This window comes from Drosophila obscura, unplaced genomic scaffold (assembly GCF_018151105.1).
Source record: "Drosophila obscura isolate BZ-5 IFL unplaced genomic scaffold, ASM1815110v1 contig_150, whole genome shotgun sequence".
NCBI lineage: Eukaryota > Metazoa > Arthropoda > Insecta > Diptera > Drosophilidae > Drosophila > Drosophila obscura.
Genome location: NW_024542736.1, coordinates 5,644,192 through 5,662,731, shown reverse-complemented (window position 1 = coordinate 5,662,731; position 18,540 = coordinate 5,644,192). Strand labels below are relative to the sequence as shown.

Sequence of the window (18,540 nt, the reverse complement as noted above, 5' to 3'; positions counted from 1 at the left end):
CGAAGGGGGGGGCGACGTGCAACAAGTGTGGGAAATCATCAACTGAGAGGCAGAGAGAGAGAGAGAGTGAGAGGAGACTCTACAGCAGCTGTTTTACGCACAGAAAATGCCTGGAAAATCGTGCTCCACATGTGAGCAGCAGCTGGTTGTCAAGCAGATGGATACTTTTAGTAGGAATGTCACCACACCTCCCCTCCCTAGCCCACCCTGCATCCACCACGATCGAGTGGCATAGAAATGAAAAGGGGAAATTGTTTAGCTTTTTATTCTACCGAAAAATCAAACAGAATCGAACAACAATGGAGAGCGGAAAAGTCCGACTAGAATTCGGCGAAGATATCCTCGTGACGCATATTCTTGGCCTTGGCGCGCGGCTTTTCCGAGATCTTGTCAAAGTGCGTTGTGTCCTCGGCGTTGGCCAGGTTGGGCACGTAGGGGGCATGCACCGTCTGGTTGAGCAGCGGTATCCAGTCGACATCCTTGAACCACTCGTGCTCCTTGATGTCCTTGTTGCCGTTGATCAAGTTGCCATATCTACAGGGGATCAGAGAGCAGGGTATATACAGTCAGTCAGTCTTGTGTGTGTGTGTGTGTGTGTGTGTTTGGCCCACCTCTTGGAGAGATCCACTTGCAGCAGATGCTCCACCAGGTGCCGCAGGGAGCCGCTGAAGTAGGAGGGCATCTTGTAGTCGGCCTCGCAGATCTTGTTGTACATCGCCATCACGTCGCGGTTGTGCGAGGAGAAGGGCGAGCTGCCGGCCACAAACTCAAAGATGAGCACCCCGAAGGCCCACCAGTCCACGCTGGTGCCGTACGGCTTCGACTGGATGATCTCCGGCGGCAGATACTCGGGCGTACCGCACAGCGTCATCGTTCGCGTCTCCACCTTCTGCAGGGAGGGCAATCTTCACATTAGAATCATCTGCAATCATTCACAGCAGGGCACGTCTGCGGACAAACCTTCGCAAAGCCAAAGTCCGTCACCTTCAGATACCCGTTCTTGTCGATCATTATGTTCTCGGGCTTGAGGTCCCTGTAGAGCAGGCTGCAGTGGTGCAGGTACTCCAGGGCGAGGAAGACCTGTGCCGCATAGAAGCGGGCCTGCTTCTCGGTGAACTTGCGCACCCTGCAAACAAGAAGAAGAACGATACAGGATACAGGATACAGGATACTCTCGTGGCGAGAGTACAGGCGGACTGGACTCACTTGCGGTGGTAGGAGAAGAGCTCGCCGCCCGCTATCAGCGGCAGGATGAGGTACAAGCTGTCGTTGTCCTTGAACGAGGAGATGAGAAAGACCGTGTTGGGGAAGTGTATGGAGCGCAGGACGTTCTTCTCGCTCATCACGTGCGTCACCTGCTTGGTCTTGACAATTTGGTCCTTGCTGAGCTGCTTGGAGGCATAGTACTGGCCGGACTCCTTCTCCCGCACCAGCTGCACCTTGCCGAACGAGCCCGCCCCCAGCGTGGACTTGATGTCGAAGGTGTCGAGGCCGGTGCTGGGCGACGGTATGTTCTGCGAGTACTTCTTGTTGAAGTCCTCCCGCAGCTTGTCCAGGATCAGCAGGTAGTCCGTCTTGGGGCTGAAGTGCATCGGCGTGTCGTTCGGGGAGGGGCCCATCTTTCAGAATTTAGAATTTCGAATTTCGAATTTAGAATTTCGAATTTGGAATTTCGAAAAGGCAAAAAGAACGACGAATCGACTCCGGATCGGAACTGATTTATATTCGAAAAAAAAATGGGAAAAACGAATCTCAAACATGATAAAATTTGACAACAAAAGGAACATCCACAACGGATCCTAGAAATCCATGAACAGCTCGGGATGGCGATTGATCCGGGACTTGAGCTTGGCCTTGGCCTCGAAGTGATCGAAGTGCGAGAGATCCTCGATGCTGGAGACGGTGGGCACATAGGGCGGCGGCACCTCCTGGTTGAGCACCGCGAACCAGTCGACGCCCTGGAACCACGGATGGGTCTTGATGTCCGCCGCACCCTCCGTTGAGTTTCCTAAACTGAAACAACATCCAATCCATCAGCTGTCGCAGGAGGTACGTGAACGTGGCCACGAGTGGCACGCGTAGTGGGTGTGGCACTTACCGCTTGGACGTGTCCACCTGCATCAGCCCCTCGACCATGTTCTTGAGGTGGGCCGTAAAGTAATTGGGTATCCGATACTCCCCCAGGCAGATCTTCGAGTACATCAGGATGACGTCGCGATTGTGGGCGGCAAAGGGGGAGCGGCCGGAGACAAACTCAAAGAGCAGAATACCAAAGGCCCACCAGTCGACGCATTTGTTGTACGGCTTCAGCTGTATGATCTCTGGGGCAAGGTACTCGGGCGTGCCACACAGCGTGGTGGTGCGTCCCTCCACGCGCTGCAAGCAGAGACATTAAGGGGGGGGTGGAACGCAGCCAGGATTTGTACCGGTATTCGTACCTTCGTGAAGCCAAAGTCTGTGAGCTTGATGTATCCCTTGACGTCCAGCAGGATGTTCTCGGGCTTGAGGTCGCGGTACATGAGATTCATGCGGTGCATGTACTCGAGGGCCAGCACCACCTGCGAGGCGTAGAAGCGGCTCTGCTTCTCGTTGAATTTCCGCACTCTTGGCCAGCGTTAGATTGGGGGGGGGGGGATTTGGGTGGGGTGTGATAAGAGACTCAAAACTCGTTTCAAGTGGTCGAACGGGCGGGCAGTCGGGGGGCAGTACTCACTTGCGGTGGTAGGAGAAGAGCTCGCCGCCGTTGACGAAGGGCAGGACGAGGTAAAGGTAGTCAAAGTCCTTGGACGAGTCGATCAGGTGGACGAGGAAGGGAAAGCGGGCGGCACTCAGCACCGTCTTCTCGTTGTGGACGTGATTGACCTGCTTGAGGCGCACCAGATCCTCCTTGCTCATCATCTTGGCCGCATAGTAGTTCTTGCCCGTCTTCTCTCTGACCAGCAGCTGTGGATGGGGCCAGAAGGAGGAATAAACTCAGTTGTGGGAATCAGGAAGGAATCAGGAAGGAATGAGGAATGAGGAATCGCACCACAGTGCCAAAGCTGCCGTTCCCGAGAACCGCTCGCTGCACATAGTTCTCGAGATTGGTGTACGGGGACTGCGTTTGCTTGTTCCAGCGCTCATTGAAGTCCCGGCTCATGCTGTCGAGGATGGTGTTGTAGTCTTCCTTGTTGTTGAAGTGGAACTGTGAATGCAGCTGCTGGCTCATAGTCCGCACGCGGACCAATCGTGCATCTTAGCCAGATAGCCAGATAGCCAGCCGAGGCGTGGGGAGGGATATGCAGGGATCCGATTTCGAGTGGACAACAAACGAGAATGATGCAACCAACTGTATGATGCGACTGTATGAAGAAAAGAAGAGGCAGAGTAGCAGCTCGACAAATTGAGAATTTGGAATTTCATTACTTTTCTGGTTGAGTGACAACTAAGTCAAAGCCACAGCCAAACCGAGTTGGCTCTGATCTGTACCCTCCCTCTCCCCATCCCTCTGCCTCTGCCACTCCCAAGAAGTTTCAATTAGCCTCCTCCAAGTGGAGACCTCAAGGTATGACAAATTTACCTCACTCTCTGCAGCTCTGCTGCCCTGCGAGGGGAGTGAGTGGAGAGCAAGGCTGAGAAATGGTCATTTCCTGTGAGTCCTGGAACTGAGTTCACAAACAGCAGCAGCAGCATGTGTGTGTGTGTGTGTGTGTGTGTGGTGTGCCCCATTGCCGACTTCTTGGCTTGGTCCTGGTGCTGCTTCTGCTGCAAAAGTAAGAAAAATTGCAAAACGTCCACTTGATAAATGATGCTAACCAAGATTACATAAGTTGGTAATTTTCTAGTACATTTATTTCTACATGTCAGCCAGGCAGCCAGTCGGAGGACTCAGGACTCACGACTCAGGCAGGGGCCCAACCGCATCCAGCCTGAATGCCTGCCTCATGTTGGCTGTTGATGGACATGTGAGTGAGTGTGTGGATAGACATACGAATACGAATAGTTGTAGGCTTATCCCCCCCCATTTCGCCTCTCCCGTACGGAAGCGGATGCTCCGTTTGTTGTTGGCTGCTTGCTGCCTGCTGCCTTTTAAGGTAAACTGTCGACCGAGCCGTTTATTGGCCATTTCTCCGGTCTGTGTTGTCCCACCTAAATTGACAATTAATCATTATCTCTGGCCAGAGTAGTATTGCCAGGGCAGGGCAGGGCAGGGCAGGGCAGGGAAGGACAGTCCCATCCCATCCATTCCATTCCATTCCTCCATGTGAAAATGGCTTTCTAAATATGTTGCGGCCTCTGCGGTGGGCGGTGGGCGGTGGGGCCTAATGCCCAGGCATTTATTCTCGAGAACTCTTCATTATTGATTGCTGTCAAAGGGATGCCCTCACCCTCACCCCTTTTGTGGGGGGGGGGCTATTGCTATGCAATTCACTTTCATCCCGAAATTGAAATGCCGAAGGAGCGCCCCTTCAGTGGCTCTAAGTAGGCCACAAGTTATCCGCTTCTAAGACTCGGATCTCTGAGATTTTAATTCGCTTAAAATAATACAAATCGTCACGTACTTAGCATGAGACATGTGTCTGCCTGTCTGCCTGTCTGCCTGCTTTCACTTGCACTGCGTGCAAAAACTAAACAATTTCACTTAGTCCCCAGGCCAAATTTCAATCTTCAATCCCCAATCCCAATCCCTGTCCAGATCTTGGCTCATTTAACTCGCAGGCTCCGCAGCTGCCTCCAAGATAAACTCCAGAGTTGGCTAAGATATGTTAACGACTGCAATAAATAAGCGGATAATATCTGAGAGAGAGGTCTGCCCCCTCCTCCCCACCCTGCAACTACTTGGTTCCATAAATACACATATCCTCCGCCTCCTCCGCCCCATCTGCCAGATGTGTGGGAGTTCGGGACTCGCGCTTCCCGCTAAGCGGGCCAAGAGCAGATTAAGTCGTACGCACACGTTTCTGGGCCGTTTCTTTTGGCCACACTTAAAATTCATTTGTTGTCTCTCCATCCTCAGAAGTTATGCAAAGTAATTGACGCCTCGATGAACTGTTGACACACATGGCATTTGTCTTTCGCTTCAGCTTCAGCTTGGGCTTCAGCTTGGGCTTGGGCTTGGGTCTGGCTAATATTTGGCTTAGTTATCAGAGGCCATTTTTTGGGGGCTTAAGTAGGTGAATGTCCCTGTGTCCCTCTGTGTGCGAATAAACGAAGGAATGGCCAAATTCAATTATGCTGAAAGGTTTCTATCCACCCAGCTACCCAACCACCCTTCCATCTGCTCCTGCTGCAGGACAGCTGTAGTGCTGTAGTGCTGTAGTCCTGTAGCCTGTGGGCTGTTTTCTGTGGGCTATCCGCTGCCATTAGCGCTAATCTCTGCACAATCGGGAATAAATCATGGCACGAGTATGGCCCTCGGTTCAGTGTATGCCCCGGAAAATGCATTCCATTCACAGTTCAGCGGGCAGCAACAATGTCTCCCCGTGTCCGCCTGCCTCAGCAACGACAGCAGCCAACAGCCCAACATCCTTTGCAATACACGTACACGCATGTGTGTGTGTGTGTGTGTGTGTCTTGTGTGTGTCTGTGCAAAAGGTGTAACTAATCCGCATGCCATGTGACTTTTGTCATGCGCCGATGTCACTCATTCACCCGACACCCGATACCACGATGCCCAATGCCCGAGAACCCTTTTGCCAAATGCCAAAGGTTTTCCACTCAATTCCACCCCAAAAGCAAAAGCATTTCGGCTTTCCACCTTCAATCAACGATTGCGTTCGTTCGTTTGTTCGTTCGTTCGTTGGTTATTGTTGTTCATTGCGGAATTGTGGAATTGTGTGCCGCTTGTAATCCGTTGATTTGGCTCTGGACTCCTGCAGGAAGCTCTGCGGGTGGGCCTGACATTTTGCAGTCGACTGCCTTCATCGATGGATGGTGGATGGCTGAGGTGTAATCATAATTTCCCCTGCTCCCGGCTCCAAATGGAGCACCTTTTCCATGGCCATACAATAAATCATCAGAGAGAACTATTGACACAGCCAACGGTGGCTGGGGGTTGTTGGCCATAAATCAGCGGGGGGAATCCTGGACATCAGGTTCTAAACAAATTGCTCCATTGCCCCGCCACCCCCTGTATGCAGTGCACTCTCCTCTATTTTCCATCTATTCCATACGTAAAATGCTTTGGCAAATAATGCAACAATGGCGGAGGGGGGGCGAGGGGATGCGAATAAAACAATTGTTGGAATTATAACAACATTTTTCCATTTGCCATAAATAAACAGAAAGAGAAACAGAAACAAAAACAAAAACAGAAACAAAAACAGGAGCAGGTTCCGTTGGTTCCGCTGGTTCCATCCGCTGGTTTTGGGACACATTTCCTATGCACAGAATAATTTTGCCCAGTATACGGAAAATACTCTGAAACATTTTATTGAAATTCAATTAAAGTCGTATTTCAATAATTGGTCACGCATGGTGCCCGCTTCCTAAATGCCGCTTCGATCTACAATTTATGAGTTTTCAGTGGATGCTTTTTTCCATTTTCTATTTACCATCTACCATTTACCATTTGCCATTTCCAATTTCGGTGGCAATTGAAATCCGCTGCCACTTGGACATAGTGAGTCCTTTGTCCTTTGTCCTGGCTGCTGGCCGGAAATTGTTGCAAAATTTGGTCGTTCCCATTTCCAGATACTCTCCTTTCCGGCCACCCATACCCATGGCTCCCTCCCGTGCTGCATTAGGCTGCAAGTTCTTATCAGTTCAATGTTGTTGGGGTCGGGGGCAGTGGCAGTGGCAGTGGCAGGGGTCACCCTTCGATTCACCCCTAAAGCGAGTGAGTGCCGTGGCGCAGGCTCACGTTAAGTGTGCAACATTTTTGCGTGATTTGTGCGAATTTCGCTCGCGTTGAGGCTGATAAAAGTTGTCTTCGCCGGGAGGGTTGCCTGCCAAGGGGGTGGCTTCCGTTGCTCCGCTACATAGTTTTGCTCCTGTTGTGGCTGTTTAGAGCCATAAATTCTTTTTTACTTGTCATATCTCTGGCTCTGGCTCTCTTCATTTAGGCACAGATCATTAAGTTCTCCCCCGACCCATCGCCTGCCTATTCCCATATCCGATTCGAGGAGAAGAGAGAGAAGAGAGCAGAACATGTGTCCCACTACTCCGCGTACTCCTCTGGATGGGATGGGATGGGATTGCAGTCCCACTGCTCTCTGTAATTTGTATTTATCAAAATGTCAATTGCTCGGCAGCCTGTCACGGCTCTTTAGCTGCCACTTGGCAGGAGCATCCTCTAATTAACGAGGCGTTGATGCCGCATTTCGGCGGAATTATTTAGCAACAAAATCAATTTGATTCGGAGCAGGCGGAGTCGGTGGGGCGGAGTGGAGGAGTCTTGCTCAATTTACTTTTCGACTAGAACCAAATGAGATCTATCAAAGCATCAGCGAAAACTGTCAACAAACATCAGGCCCAGCAAAAAAAAAACACTGACTGGGAAGATCTCTAGAATACGAGAGTTTATATGGGGATGGGAAATTAACAGGAGAATTAACTCAAGAGAAGATGATAGAAAATGAGGGTAAATTTCATTAAATATAAAATCAATGAATGTTGCAAGACGAACAGCAGTAAGGATCGCTAATAAAACTCAAAACTTAGTTTATTTCTTGAACTTTAGCTTGAATATATAGGTTTATTTATGGATACATTTATTACCCTGTAGAATAACCTCTAGAAGCCCAAAACACGTGACGCTTAGATCAGATCAGTTATCTTTTGGCACAGTTTTTTTTGTGGGCAATTAAATTTGTCACTTGGGTGAATTCCAGCCTCTCCAGCCACCACCAAGTCAATTATCACGAAACCCCAGCACGCATGAACGTCATTAGAAAAGGCATGGAATGCCAGAAGGAGAGACGAAGAGAGAGGCAGGGAGGTGGAACAAGCTGCAAATGCAACGCAAATAATCAACCTGAGGCACGATCAAAGCGACACTGACAGCGACATCTCCTCCTGGGTCTCTGGCTGGTATTCCTCGGACTGCGGGCACTGCAGGGACTGAATCTTTATGATCCCCTTAGATCTCTGCTGCTGTCTGTTGGCTGCTGGCTGCTGGCTGCCAGGGCACTATTTCTACACGGGAAACATTTTATTTTGACAGGCATGCGATTTGCACGCTTAATTGAGACAGGTGCACCCTGGGGGCGGGGGCAGTGCCAGTGACTGTCCCTGTCCCTGTGGAGTGGGGGTGGGGGGTGTTCGCCACGGGAAGTGCGGCCAAGCTGCGACACATGTTCCCCAATGGTGTCGCACAAACGCGAAGATTTATCATCGTGCCACATGCCGCATGTCGCTCTCCTGCTCCTGCTCCTGCTCGCCCCTCCACACGTGTGCTGCCGCTGCTGCGCTTTTCACGGGAAAAGCCAGCGACGCACGCCAAATGCAAAATTAACAACCTAATTAATAGTTGGCCAAGACGTAAAGGGACGAGATCTCGCATAGGGCTGGGGCTGGGTCTCGGTCTCTGGGCCCTCATTCCACCCACTCACTGACTCGCGTCTCCAACCACAGCGTCGCCATCACCAGGGGGGCAGCTAATGCTGCTGCGATCGTTTTTAGACTCTTTTTGGGTGCTGTGCATGTGGGCGTTGCTCCACCCTCTTAGTGGTTTCTGCTCCCCGAAAGAGTATCTAAATCTATTGCCACCTATATACGACAACTTCCAACCGAACGAAGGATCCGCGCGGGTAGCTGGCTGGCCTTCCTTTTTGGTTTTTTAATTGAAGAGCTCCCTCCGTCCACTGTCTTTGGTGCTTCGCAAATATATTGGGAGCGCCGGGAACCGCAAACTAGGAGTAACTAACGGCCAGCGGGCGGCCGCTGTCAAAGTCAGCTGTTCCTTTCGAGCGCTCCTAAAAATGTGCAAAATTCCAAATTGACTGCCAGACTCTGCCCTTCCACCGAGTGGCTCCTCCATTGAAGGCGCTTGCGGTTGACGCTCTTCAGCGCTGGCCGGACGTTTATTGAACATTTTTACTTGCGGTTCCGTCCGGACTTTGGACCTTGGACACTCACCCAACTGCTGTTTGCTGGCAGCTTGCAGGACCGAGGCTCAAGCGCACTTTTATTAATTTTTGTGAGAGAGAGAGAGAGAGCGCGTCTCAATTTCACGGACCGCCTTAAATGCAAATAGCTGCAAATGGGATTTGCAGAGCAGCGAAGGATATAGAGGGTGGGGTGGGGGGTCTCGAATGAAATTGGCCAAAAAAATGCGTTAAATGCAAATTGGATAAGATGGCTCTTGTGTCGCGTAGGACACGAGAGCAGTGGCAGTGGCAGTGGCAGTAGCAGCGGCTGCGGCTGCCAAAAGCGAAACGGAAGATATCCTGGCGGATATCCTTGACTGAAGACGAGACTGAGGCTGTGTCTGATTCGGAGGCTGAAACCGAAGCGACGAAAACTTTAAAGTGGATTACGTTCGTAGATGTCCTCCTCCTCCTGCTGCTGCTCCTGCTCCTGCACCACATCATGGTGCTATCTCCTGACTGCCTGCCTGCCTTCCTGCCTGCCTGCCTGCCTGCATGCCTGTCCGCCTGCCTCGTGCTCATGTCCTTCGCGTGCGTTTCGCAAACATAAATCCGTGAGTTTTTGCGAGCAAAATTTATGGCGCTCGCGACACTCTCAAAAGTTTTGGCGGCATTGTTGTATTTATGACCGCGACATGACCTGCTCACATAAATGGCCAAGTGGCCTGCCAGTGGGAGCCGAAAGTGTTGCCTGCCCTGCCCTGCCCTGCCCCGTCCTGCCTGCATGGCGGTACGTGAGCCGCAATCCTCCATTCCATCCTCTGCCAAGTGCTGCGCGGAAATTGGATTTGCTGGTTCTGGGTGCTGGCTGCTGGAAGAGAGAGCTCTAAGCGAGTTAAGCGTCGAGCATCTTAAATCTGCACGCCTGTCAATTTATTTTTGATCGAAATTTATGTCCGCTCCCCTAATGAGCTGCTGCTGCTGCTGCAGGGAAGAGCCAAAGAAAAGGCAACGCAACCCAGGAACATGGGCGCAAGGAACAACGAAAACAGGAGCCTTCTCTGGCACTTTGCCCCAATTCCAATTGAAGTTAATTACGTGGAACATTCACAGTTCCAAATGACGATTTACATTCGAAGTGTAGCCACCCCCTCTGGGCCAAGAAATGGCGTCCAAATCGAAGCACAAGTCCAAGCCCAAGCCCAAGCCAAATCAATTCAACCGGATGCATAGCGCTCGCTGGCCAGGATGTCGATTGTTGTCCGGCAGGACAGGCGGGCCTGTCAGCGCCGTTTCTGCTTATGATTGCAGAATCCACCCATTCTATTTTCCATATCCATATACCACATATACATACTGCATATATATATCCACTCCTCGAATGTGTGTTTGCCGAATGTCTCTAGGCTGAATGGTCAACGTTCCCGGAGCAGAACGTAGCCATAATTATTGTTATGTTAATGGGGAAAACGGACGAAGGCGGACTTGGGCCTGCTGCCTGCTGGTTGCTGGCTGCCTGATTTCGGGGTTGATTGGGTATCGGCCATAAAGCCATCATCCACATCGACTTGGACATCGCCAAATGTTGTTTGTCCATCGGTTTCCACGTCATCTTCTCTTCTCTTCTGTGTGTTTGTGTGTGTTTGCCCTGCGACTTTGCATAAAAATGGACGAGCAATGGTACCGGAGAAGTCGGGGGGGAAATGCTGCGTGGAGTGGGTGTCCGGGATTAGCTTTTGGCTGGGAACTTGGGCAGTAGTCTCTGATTGAATTACGAACTACATTGAACAGCGCCACTAAGTAGTACTCGCCCAATTCAGAATATTTCCCATGTATCCTTATTTTGGGGTAGAAAAAAAATGTTGGAATGAGCAAAAATCCTGTGCCAGGACCGAACTTTAATATATTTCATATTTAATAGTCCCACAGCTTTCTCTTATGCCCTTTAAAATATTCCAAAAATTTCTCTAATTTTGTATGCTGAAAACAAAGGCCAAAACCAAACCCAAAGCCCAGGCCTTGAAAGGCTTATTGAAACTCCACTGGGGCGCCCGAAAGTATGCAGCCATTAAGGACACTCAACCTCAGGACTCTCAGGGGCACTCAATGCAAAGAAAAGGGGCGTGGCAGTCGCACTCCTTTTTTTTAGAACGATTCGCCACAGCTTTTTTCGTGGACAAGGGGGCGGATGGGGCGGGTACAATCTGCATCTGATGCGAGAGTAGAGGCGTCAGCGTCAGCTTCAGCGGATGGCATCCCCGATAGGTGTGACACATCGTGGGTGATTGATGAAATGTTTGGCCATAAACCCAAAACCGAAAAGAGGAGGAACGAAAGGGAACACTCCGCGCCACTGCTGTGGGACGGGGGTCCCACCGCCAACTAATTTCCACATTTTTCACATTTACGAAGACAAATTGAGGTGCGAACTCGGGTCGAGGCAATAAAACTGCCGAATATCAAAACAACAAAATCTTTGCAACAGTAGCCCATAAAAAAAAGAGAGAGTTGTAGACAGGGAAAGGGGAAGCGGAACGGGGAAGGGGGAAGGGAAACGAAGGGTTGTGCAGAGTCTGACAGAATGCTACAGAGTTCTGAGAGTCCTGAGAGTCCTGAGAGTGGCAGGCATGCGAAATTCCCGAATGCCAATTGTTTCTCGATTCGCAGAAATCCGTGTAAAGAATAAAAACAGGCAAGTCGTGGGGGGAACTGGAATGGGGATGGTGGTGGGGGTGTGGGCTTGGGGTCACGCTATTTGGGCCCACTATAAAAGTCAATATCTACAACAATAAATTGCGAATCTCAGTTACCAGCGACAGAGTTTCAGGGCGGTGGGGGGCGGTGGGTACGGTACTCGTGGCGAATCGAGTTTTCCTTTTCTGATTTTCTCTGATTTAGTTTTCCATTTCATTTCGTTTCGTTTTATGCGAGCATCTCTCGCCGAAAGTTGTCAACGAACGGCCGGCCATAAAGGGAACTTTTCAATAAAACCCAACACCAGCCGCAGACTTTCCCTTTCCCCCCCATTTCCTTCCTCATTTCCATTAGCATAATGTCTGCTTTTGCTTCTGGGTCTGGCCTGATCCCTGGGTGCGTTCCTGGTCCGATAGATCTGATTTCCCGAACTCACTTTCGATTTGCCACAATTTTATTTTTATTTATTTGCCAGCGAATCGAAATTACATTTTAAAAACTTTCTCTTTGCTCTGCTTTGCCCTGTTCGCCGCTCGCCGCTCGTTTGCTTTTTGTTTTATTTGTACAACAGATTTTTATGGCTAATGTATGCGCATCGAAAATTGATTCGATCTGAAGACCCAATGGGCTGGGCTGGGGGTGTGGGTGGAGGAACTACGACCTTGGCTGGCTGCCTTCCCGCGAATCGCGAATCATGAATCGTGAATCGCTAATTGTTAATCAAGTGCCTCCAGCCCCAAGGCCATGTCAACGGAGCGACCTTGGGCCATGTGCGAAAAGAATGGAGATGCAAATGGGGCTGTGGGATCCATTATTCCCTCGAATGTGGTTCAAGGGCGGTCCAAGGCAGTCCATAAAAAGAAGGAAGTGCTGCCACCAGCAGAAGCAGCAGCAGCAGCTGGAAAGAGTCGCAGATTTGGAAACTCTTGGCCCAAAAATAGACTCCGGCAACATCTGTTTCTCGTATCGAAAATTGAAATGCAAAATGGGAAATGGGAAATGGATGATGGACTGATGGAGAGATGGTGGGTAATGGCGAGATGCTCATGCTAATCCGTGCCCTTCAGCTTTCTGTACATGGCCCGGACAGCGCACTGATCCAGGGGATCCAGGGCTCCAGTGCTCACATGGTAGACGAAGGCCAGCATGACGAAGGGCAGTCGCTGGCAGCAGTCGAGGGCGTACCACCTGGCACGCGTCTCGGCACGCACCCGTTTGGGGCAGGCCCGCGGGTGCATTTGCCTGAAGCGCCTCACGAAGCTCTGCTGGAAGTTGGAGTAGGCGGTGGCCCGCAGCCTCTCTCCGTTGAGCCCCCTGCAGTAGTAGGGCAGCTTCTCTCTGGGCATGAGGCTCAGCCAGGGCTTCCCTTCCTTACGGCCCCTACATAGCTCCATCTCGTACAGCCTATTGGCGCGAATTTCACTCCTGATCATCGCCTGTAGACTGCGCGGCTGGGCCTTCTCCTCCTCACAGCTCTCCTCCTTCTTCGGGCAGCATTCCCGCTTTACTTCGCCGCAGCTTTCCCTCTTTTCTGCACAGCATTCCATTTCCTTTTCTCCACAGCATTCTTTCTGCTTGTCTCCACAGCCTTCGTTCTTAATTTCAATGCACTTTTCCGAACTCTTCTTCTCGGCACAGGATCCCGCCTTTTGGGGACACTTTTGACTACTTCTTTTCTTGCGGCACGACTTTGCCTTCGCCTGGCCCTTACTCTCCTTTTTCGCTGCACAACTTTTCCTCTTCTTCCTCTCCAGCCTTCTTCTCTTCCTCTGTTGCCGCACCTCCTCGGCAACCTGCTCGAACACCAGAGTCAGGTAGCTCTCGGTCAGATCCGAGATGCGGATGAGACGCTGCTCGCAGCGAGCCTGCCCGTCGTAGGTCACCAGCTGCTCCGGATACTTATTGCGGATCGTATAGCTGTGGTACGCCAGCAGGGGGTATGTCTTCTTGGGGGGGTGGCAGAGCTGGCTCGGCTGCTCGCAGGACTTTTTCTCCTCCCCTTTGCAGGTCTTCAGGGGACAGGGATTAATCGATCTCTTGGCGCATAAACTTTTATTTTTAGTGGATCGGCAGCATCTTGTCAAAATTGGCAAAATACAGTCCGTTAGCTCTGCCATTAAACGTTGCCCAGCAAACAAATGCAAACAGAAAACAGAAAAAAAAAAATACTTTAATTTAAGTCTCTCCTTTTTTTTTTTTGTGTGGTTTGTGTATGTTGTGTGGAAATGTGTCTCCTATTTGTGCCCCTGTGTCTGATTGTCATTCCAAAGGAATCCTGCTCCAGCCAGTGCCCCCCCCATGGCCTGCTTTCCAGCACAATTTAGTGTTCATGAAAATATATGGCCCCCGCATTATAAATGCGAAAAATACTCTCTACCATTATCCAATAAAAGTCGTGGGGGGAGGGGCAGGGGCAGGGGCAGGAGAACAAAGAATATGACAGCAAATTTCGCAATATTAAAAATGCTGCTGTTGCTGCAAAAAATAAGAAAAAATAAAATAATTGTTAGCGATATTGCACGACTAACCGATACCCGATACGAGGGATATATCGCAGAAGTATTCCCTTTGAAATATGTTGAAGAAACGATTTCGATCAGTCAATTGCGATGACTGGGATAATATAATACCTTTCCGATATTATTCAGGGAGAGTAGAGAGCATCTGTTCGATGGGTCTCGGCTTCGAATAGGCTCCCAGATATAGAAGGCTCTTGCAGCTGATCAGGAATATATTCCCTTCCTGTAGCATACATTTCCACATGCACAACCCGGACTCCACTCGACTGGCCAGGGTAGCCACGACAATGGAACATTAGAATGGAATCGAAATATATAAAAAAAAAAAACGATAGCGGAAAGGGAAAACATTTGGATTTTCACATTTATTCTCCACTCTCTCTCTCTCTCTCTCTCTCTGTCTCTGTGTATTGCCGTCGCCGTCGTTTATTTATTTATTGTGCGTGTATGTGTGTTGTGTTCTCTGCTTATTATCCATATTTATCCGTGGGGTGGGGAGGGGGCCACGAACATATTCATATTCATTCTTCCGATTAAGCAGTTTTCATGGTCATCGCGAAACGTTTTCGCGCACTCGCCCCCTGCCCTGCCCAGCCTCTTTCCGCTGTCACTGCCCCTGATTCTGATGCGGAATCATGGTCGAGATAAAATAAAATAAGTGGCCTAAATAAAAGCCAACGGAGGAGAGAGAGAAGGAGAATATGAGAAATCTTTTGGGTTGCCAGAATCGCTGCAATTATTGAAATTAATTTCATTTATTACATCATGAAAATGCGAGTAATTCCCGGGTCCAGCCAACGACCAAAATATTTTCGCCACACGCTTCTCGTATGTGTCCTGTGTGTCGTCCTGTCGCCCGGCAATTATGGACCCAACCGAGCATTGACTTCTCCCAACAGCCCCCCACCGCCCCAGCGATACGCTCTCCTCTGTGTAATTTGAAGTTAATAACGTTGAAATAAAATCCCCATTCGATTTGTATCGCACTCCACTCCCCCAATTGTCCGCAAGTGACCAAAAACATGACCATGGCGGACTGGACTACCTATAAAGTCTGCTATTAATTGCTTTGAATACGTATTCGTATTCGCATTCGTTTTAGTTGTTCGTTCCGTATGTTGTCATAATTTTTGGCAAATGAATAGACGAAAATTCGGATTAATAATGTTTTCCGTATGAATACGAAATACGCGTATGTGATTAATTCTGCAGGGGGTTTGCATTCCCGATGCCCTGAAGAACGGAAGGAGATTCCTTCTCTTTTCTCTTTTTATTTAGCTTTTACAATACCATGGGTGTGGTGTTGGCCTTCCCGCACCCATTCCAACCGCTTTCTGGCAGTTCTCCCACTTGGAAAACCCTCAGTCATGTATCATATCTAGTTCCCGGATTCCCCAAACAGGCAGACCTGACTCCCATTCTTTTTCGCCGTTTACGATGCCATAGGTGTTCGCACGGAACTCGTCATTCGAGTGCCGTGTAGCCGGCTAATGGCGGTGCGTCGGCCACAGCTCCCAGAACAATAAAATTCCCATTTAGAAGTCGCGTACTCCAACACCCCACAGACACCCCACCGCCCCTCCTCCAACCCAACCAACCCAAAGAAAAAGTGTGGCCGCAGCAGTTTTTCCCTGTTTACGTGAAAACAATTTTTATGGCATGTCAAAAACCTATTTTAATGCTTTTAATGAAAGCGAATTTTATTGCATTACTTTTCGATTTTAGTGCCCCGTACCGCCCGTATCGCCCACGCACCCTGGCAACCCTAGAAATCCGCTACTGCTTTCAGGCCACCATCGACAGGGGGCGCCACCACGCACAGGCCACACGATGCGAGGCGTAAAAATGCACTCAACTCAAAATGTTGACAAGATCGTAAAAAGTTTCGACAGCAGCAGAACAGAATGGTGCCAGAGGTGGAGGTGGAGGTGGAGGCGGAAAAACAAAAACAGGTGACAAAGCACAAAACAGAACAGGAAAAACTGGGAAAAATGGTGAAAAGTAAACGGCAAAAACTTGCGCTCATAACAAAAGCCACTCAAACTGCCAATTGCGGTGGCTCCTGCTGTGCGGGCTTGCTGTTCAGTTCATGCAACCATTTTCTGCGAAAATTGTGCAGATTTCCGCTGGAGAACTTTTGCATAAATTCCATTGCAATGCTGTCGACAAAGGGACGCTACTCTCCCCTCTGGGGGCTGCTGCTGCTGCTACCTTTGCCAAATTCATTTGACCAGAAACTTAAGTTATATTTTGGAGCAGTTCCAAAAGAAGAAGAGGAAGAAGAGGAAGAGTCTGGCGATGGCGAGGGGAGATGGGCGAGAGACATGTTTAGTGGCACGGCAGCGACAAAAGCTTTCAGCCATAAAGGAGCTAGGGACGGGACAGACGACGCACACGTCGCATGTCGGAGCACTCAATGTCAGTGCAGTGCAGTGCAGAGCCTGGAGATGTTGGAAAATTCAGTGGCAGTTCCAGTCCGAGGACTCGGCGAAACAATGGCCCTGTCCCTCTGTCCCTACATCCCTCCATGCCCTTGCAACTACAGTGCAATCCATACTCGCATTGCATGCATTAAATATCTCATATGGGCTAAATGGATTCGGGGTCGGAGGGTATCCACAGTATTGACAGGGTCAGTCATGCATTGTTGGCCGGCCAAAAACTGTCGAGCTGTCAGCAGCAGCAGCAGCAGCAGCAGCAGCGGGATAGGGAACTTTTCGACTGCCAGAAGGAGCAGAAGAGATGGGTGGATGGGGGGGGAGGAACCTTTAAAACAAAAGAAAAAGACTCTGCACAGTTTTCGGGGTGACTGCAAAATCGAAGCCAGATCTATGGCCAGCCCGCTCTTTCCCCCCTTCTCTCACTCTCTCTCTCTCTCTGTCTCTCTGTGTGACGAATCTTATTCCCTTCTCGAAAGTGTCATTAGGCCATAAAAAGGAATGGCAATGGCAATGGCAGTGGCAGCCGCAGATTCGTTTCATTAGGACATAAAAAAAGAGCATAGACAAAATGCAAATTAGAGAGAGAGCGAAAGCGATACGAGGTAATGTTCTACACCCCCCCATTCACCCACTCTTCTGGGGCAGGCGGAGAGACCCTTGACATCAGAGGTCCTTCGTCCCCAGCATCGCATATAATTACACTTATTTGTGCAGCTAATTAATTGCTAATCAATCATAGGACCAAAGAAACAGCGCTCAGACCCACAATAAAAAAGGACAGCGCCGTTGTTTGCCTGTCAGCCAGCCAGCCAGCCAGCCAGCCAGCCACTCCGCTCCGTCCGAAGGATGTCTCAATCCCGGGTACTACTTTTCTAAGGCATCTCCCAGCCCCAGACCCCCAGCCAGAGCTGTCGTCCGAGCATTTGGGTGCCTTTTTGGTCCATAAACAAAGAGCCAGCGAAAACAAAAGCTTAGCAAGATTGATCACAGCGACAGCGGCGGCCATATCCTTCGAGCCTTCTAGCCCTCGTTGAGCGCTGCACCTGTTTGCTTACTCACGGTTATTAGCCGGGACACGCGGGATCCGCTCTGGGGCATGCAAATGGCCAGCAGACAGCCATCCGCCGACTGAAGGAGAAGAAGTGTCAACGATGTCCTGCTTTTTTGCACCTTGAATCCAGTGAGCAAGTGAATCCTTCCGCCTGTTCCTCCGCTCCTCGTCCGCACTTCCCCACTTGTCGCTGTCACTCCGCTGTCACTCAGGGCTGACGTCAGCCTTTGCCACTCCCGCTCCCGCTCCTGATTTTTCGCTTTCCTTTTTGCCCTTGCCTTTCCCTTGTCTTGTCTCCTTTTTCTTTCTGTCTTTTTTTTTGGCGCACATTTTATTTTACATAATTTGAACATTTAAGACGTGCCTGGGCATAGACAAGAGGCTTTAGTTTTAGTTTATGCAGGACTGTCCGACCAGCCCAGTCCTGGGCGGCGTAGTTTTGCCTCTCATTTTATTATTAAAAGGCATTCGCATCCTTTACGCCCCAATGGGTTTTATGGAGGAGAGGCACTACACATCGTACCACTCCCCACTGCCAATCCGGAGTATGTCTTCATTTTGCGGGGACTCCAGATTCCAAACTACGAGCTACGAACTACGGATTGTAGATTCCGGGTTTAGTGTTCGCCATTCACATTTGTACTTGTCAAAACTTGCACGTTTGCCGTTTGCTGTTTACTGTTTTACTACGTTTGCTCTGTGGCTCTCTGGCCTGCAGAAATTTTACAGTTAACCCAAATTGTCGGCAATTTGGCCAAGATGTCCCTCCCAGCTCCCAGCTCCCCCCCCCCACTCATTTCCTCATTTGATGATCCTTTCGATTCAAT

At 50.0% G+C, this 18,540-nt stretch overlaps 3 protein-coding genes across 6 annotated transcripts; all 3 read right to left on the bottom strand.

The window, feature by feature from the left end:
* Positions 1-248: 248 nt before the first annotated feature.
* Positions 249-1,719, bottom strand: LOC111068233 (cAMP-dependent protein kinase catalytic subunit 2). Its single transcript, XM_022357594.2, has 4 exons — positions 1,207-1,719; positions 961-1,126; positions 612-889; positions 249-534 (listed from the first exon to the last, which is right to left on the bottom strand). The coding sequence occupies exons 1-4, from the start codon at positions 1,617-1,619 to the stop codon at positions 321-323; spliced, it is 1,071 nt and encodes a 356-aa protein (XP_022213286.1). The 5' UTR covers positions 1,620-1,719; the 3' UTR covers positions 249-320.
* LOC111068207 (cAMP-dependent protein kinase catalytic subunit 2-like) lies at positions 1,662-3,432 on the bottom strand. Of its 4 annotated transcripts, none has more exons than XM_022357566.2 (5): positions 3,029-3,432; positions 2,714-2,943; positions 2,439-2,604; positions 2,099-2,376; positions 1,662-2,008 (listed from the first exon to the last, which is right to left on the bottom strand). In XM_022357566.2, exons 1-5 carry the CDS (start codon positions 3,206-3,208, stop codon positions 1,753-1,755), a joined length of 1,110 nt encoding a protein of 369 aa, XP_022213258.1. In that variant the 5' UTR covers positions 3,209-3,432; the 3' UTR covers positions 1,662-1,752. The 4 variants fall into 4 exon arrangements, with proteins under 4 accessions (XP_022213258.1, XP_022213271.1, XP_022213264.1 ...); XM_022357572.2 differs by having other exon boundaries at positions 1,695-2,013; XM_022357579.2 differs by lacking the exon at positions 3,029-3,432 and having other exon boundaries at positions 2,439-2,602; positions 2,714-2,806.
* An 8,720-nt stretch (positions 3,433-12,152) lies between these two features.
* Positions 12,153-13,898, bottom strand: LOC111068757 (axoneme-associated protein mst101(1)). The gene has a single exon (XM_022358467.2). It carries the CDS (start codon positions 13,817-13,819, stop codon positions 12,752-12,754), a length of 1,068 nt encoding a protein of 355 aa, XP_022214159.2. The 5' UTR covers positions 13,820-13,898; the 3' UTR covers positions 12,153-12,751.
* Between the last annotated feature and the right edge of the window lie 4,642 nt (positions 13,899-18,540).

Bases quoted from the DNA above. Each gene is read 5' to 3' on its own strand.
- LOC111068233 (XM_022357594.2), bottom strand. From the start codon at position 1,619: ATGGGCCCCTCCCCGAACGACACGCCGATGCACTTCAGCCCCAAGACG. The intron at 1,127-1,206 runs GTGAGTCCAGTC...TCTTGTTTGCAG, and splicing joins CTCTTCTCCTACCACCGCAA to GGTGCGCAAGTTCACCGAGA. The intron at 535-611 runs GTGGGCCAAACA...GATCCCCTGTAG, and splicing joins CAAGTGGATCTCTCCAAGAG to ATATGGCAACTTGATCAACG.
- LOC111068207 (XM_022357566.2), bottom strand. From the start codon at position 3,208: ATGAGCCAGCAGCTGCATTCACAGTTCCACTTCAACAACAAGGAAGAC. The intron at 2,944-3,028 runs GTGCGATTCCTC...CCCCATCCACAG, and splicing joins ACGGCAGCTTTGGCACTGTG to CTGCTGGTCAGAGAGAAGAC. The intron at 2,009-2,098 runs GTAAGTGCCACA...GTTTCAGTTTAG, and splicing joins CAGGTGGACACGTCCAAGCG to GAAACTCAACGGAGGGTGCG.
- LOC111068757 (XM_022358467.2), bottom strand. From the start codon at position 13,819: ATGGCAGAGCTAACGGACTGTATTTTGCCAATTTTGACAAGATGCTGC.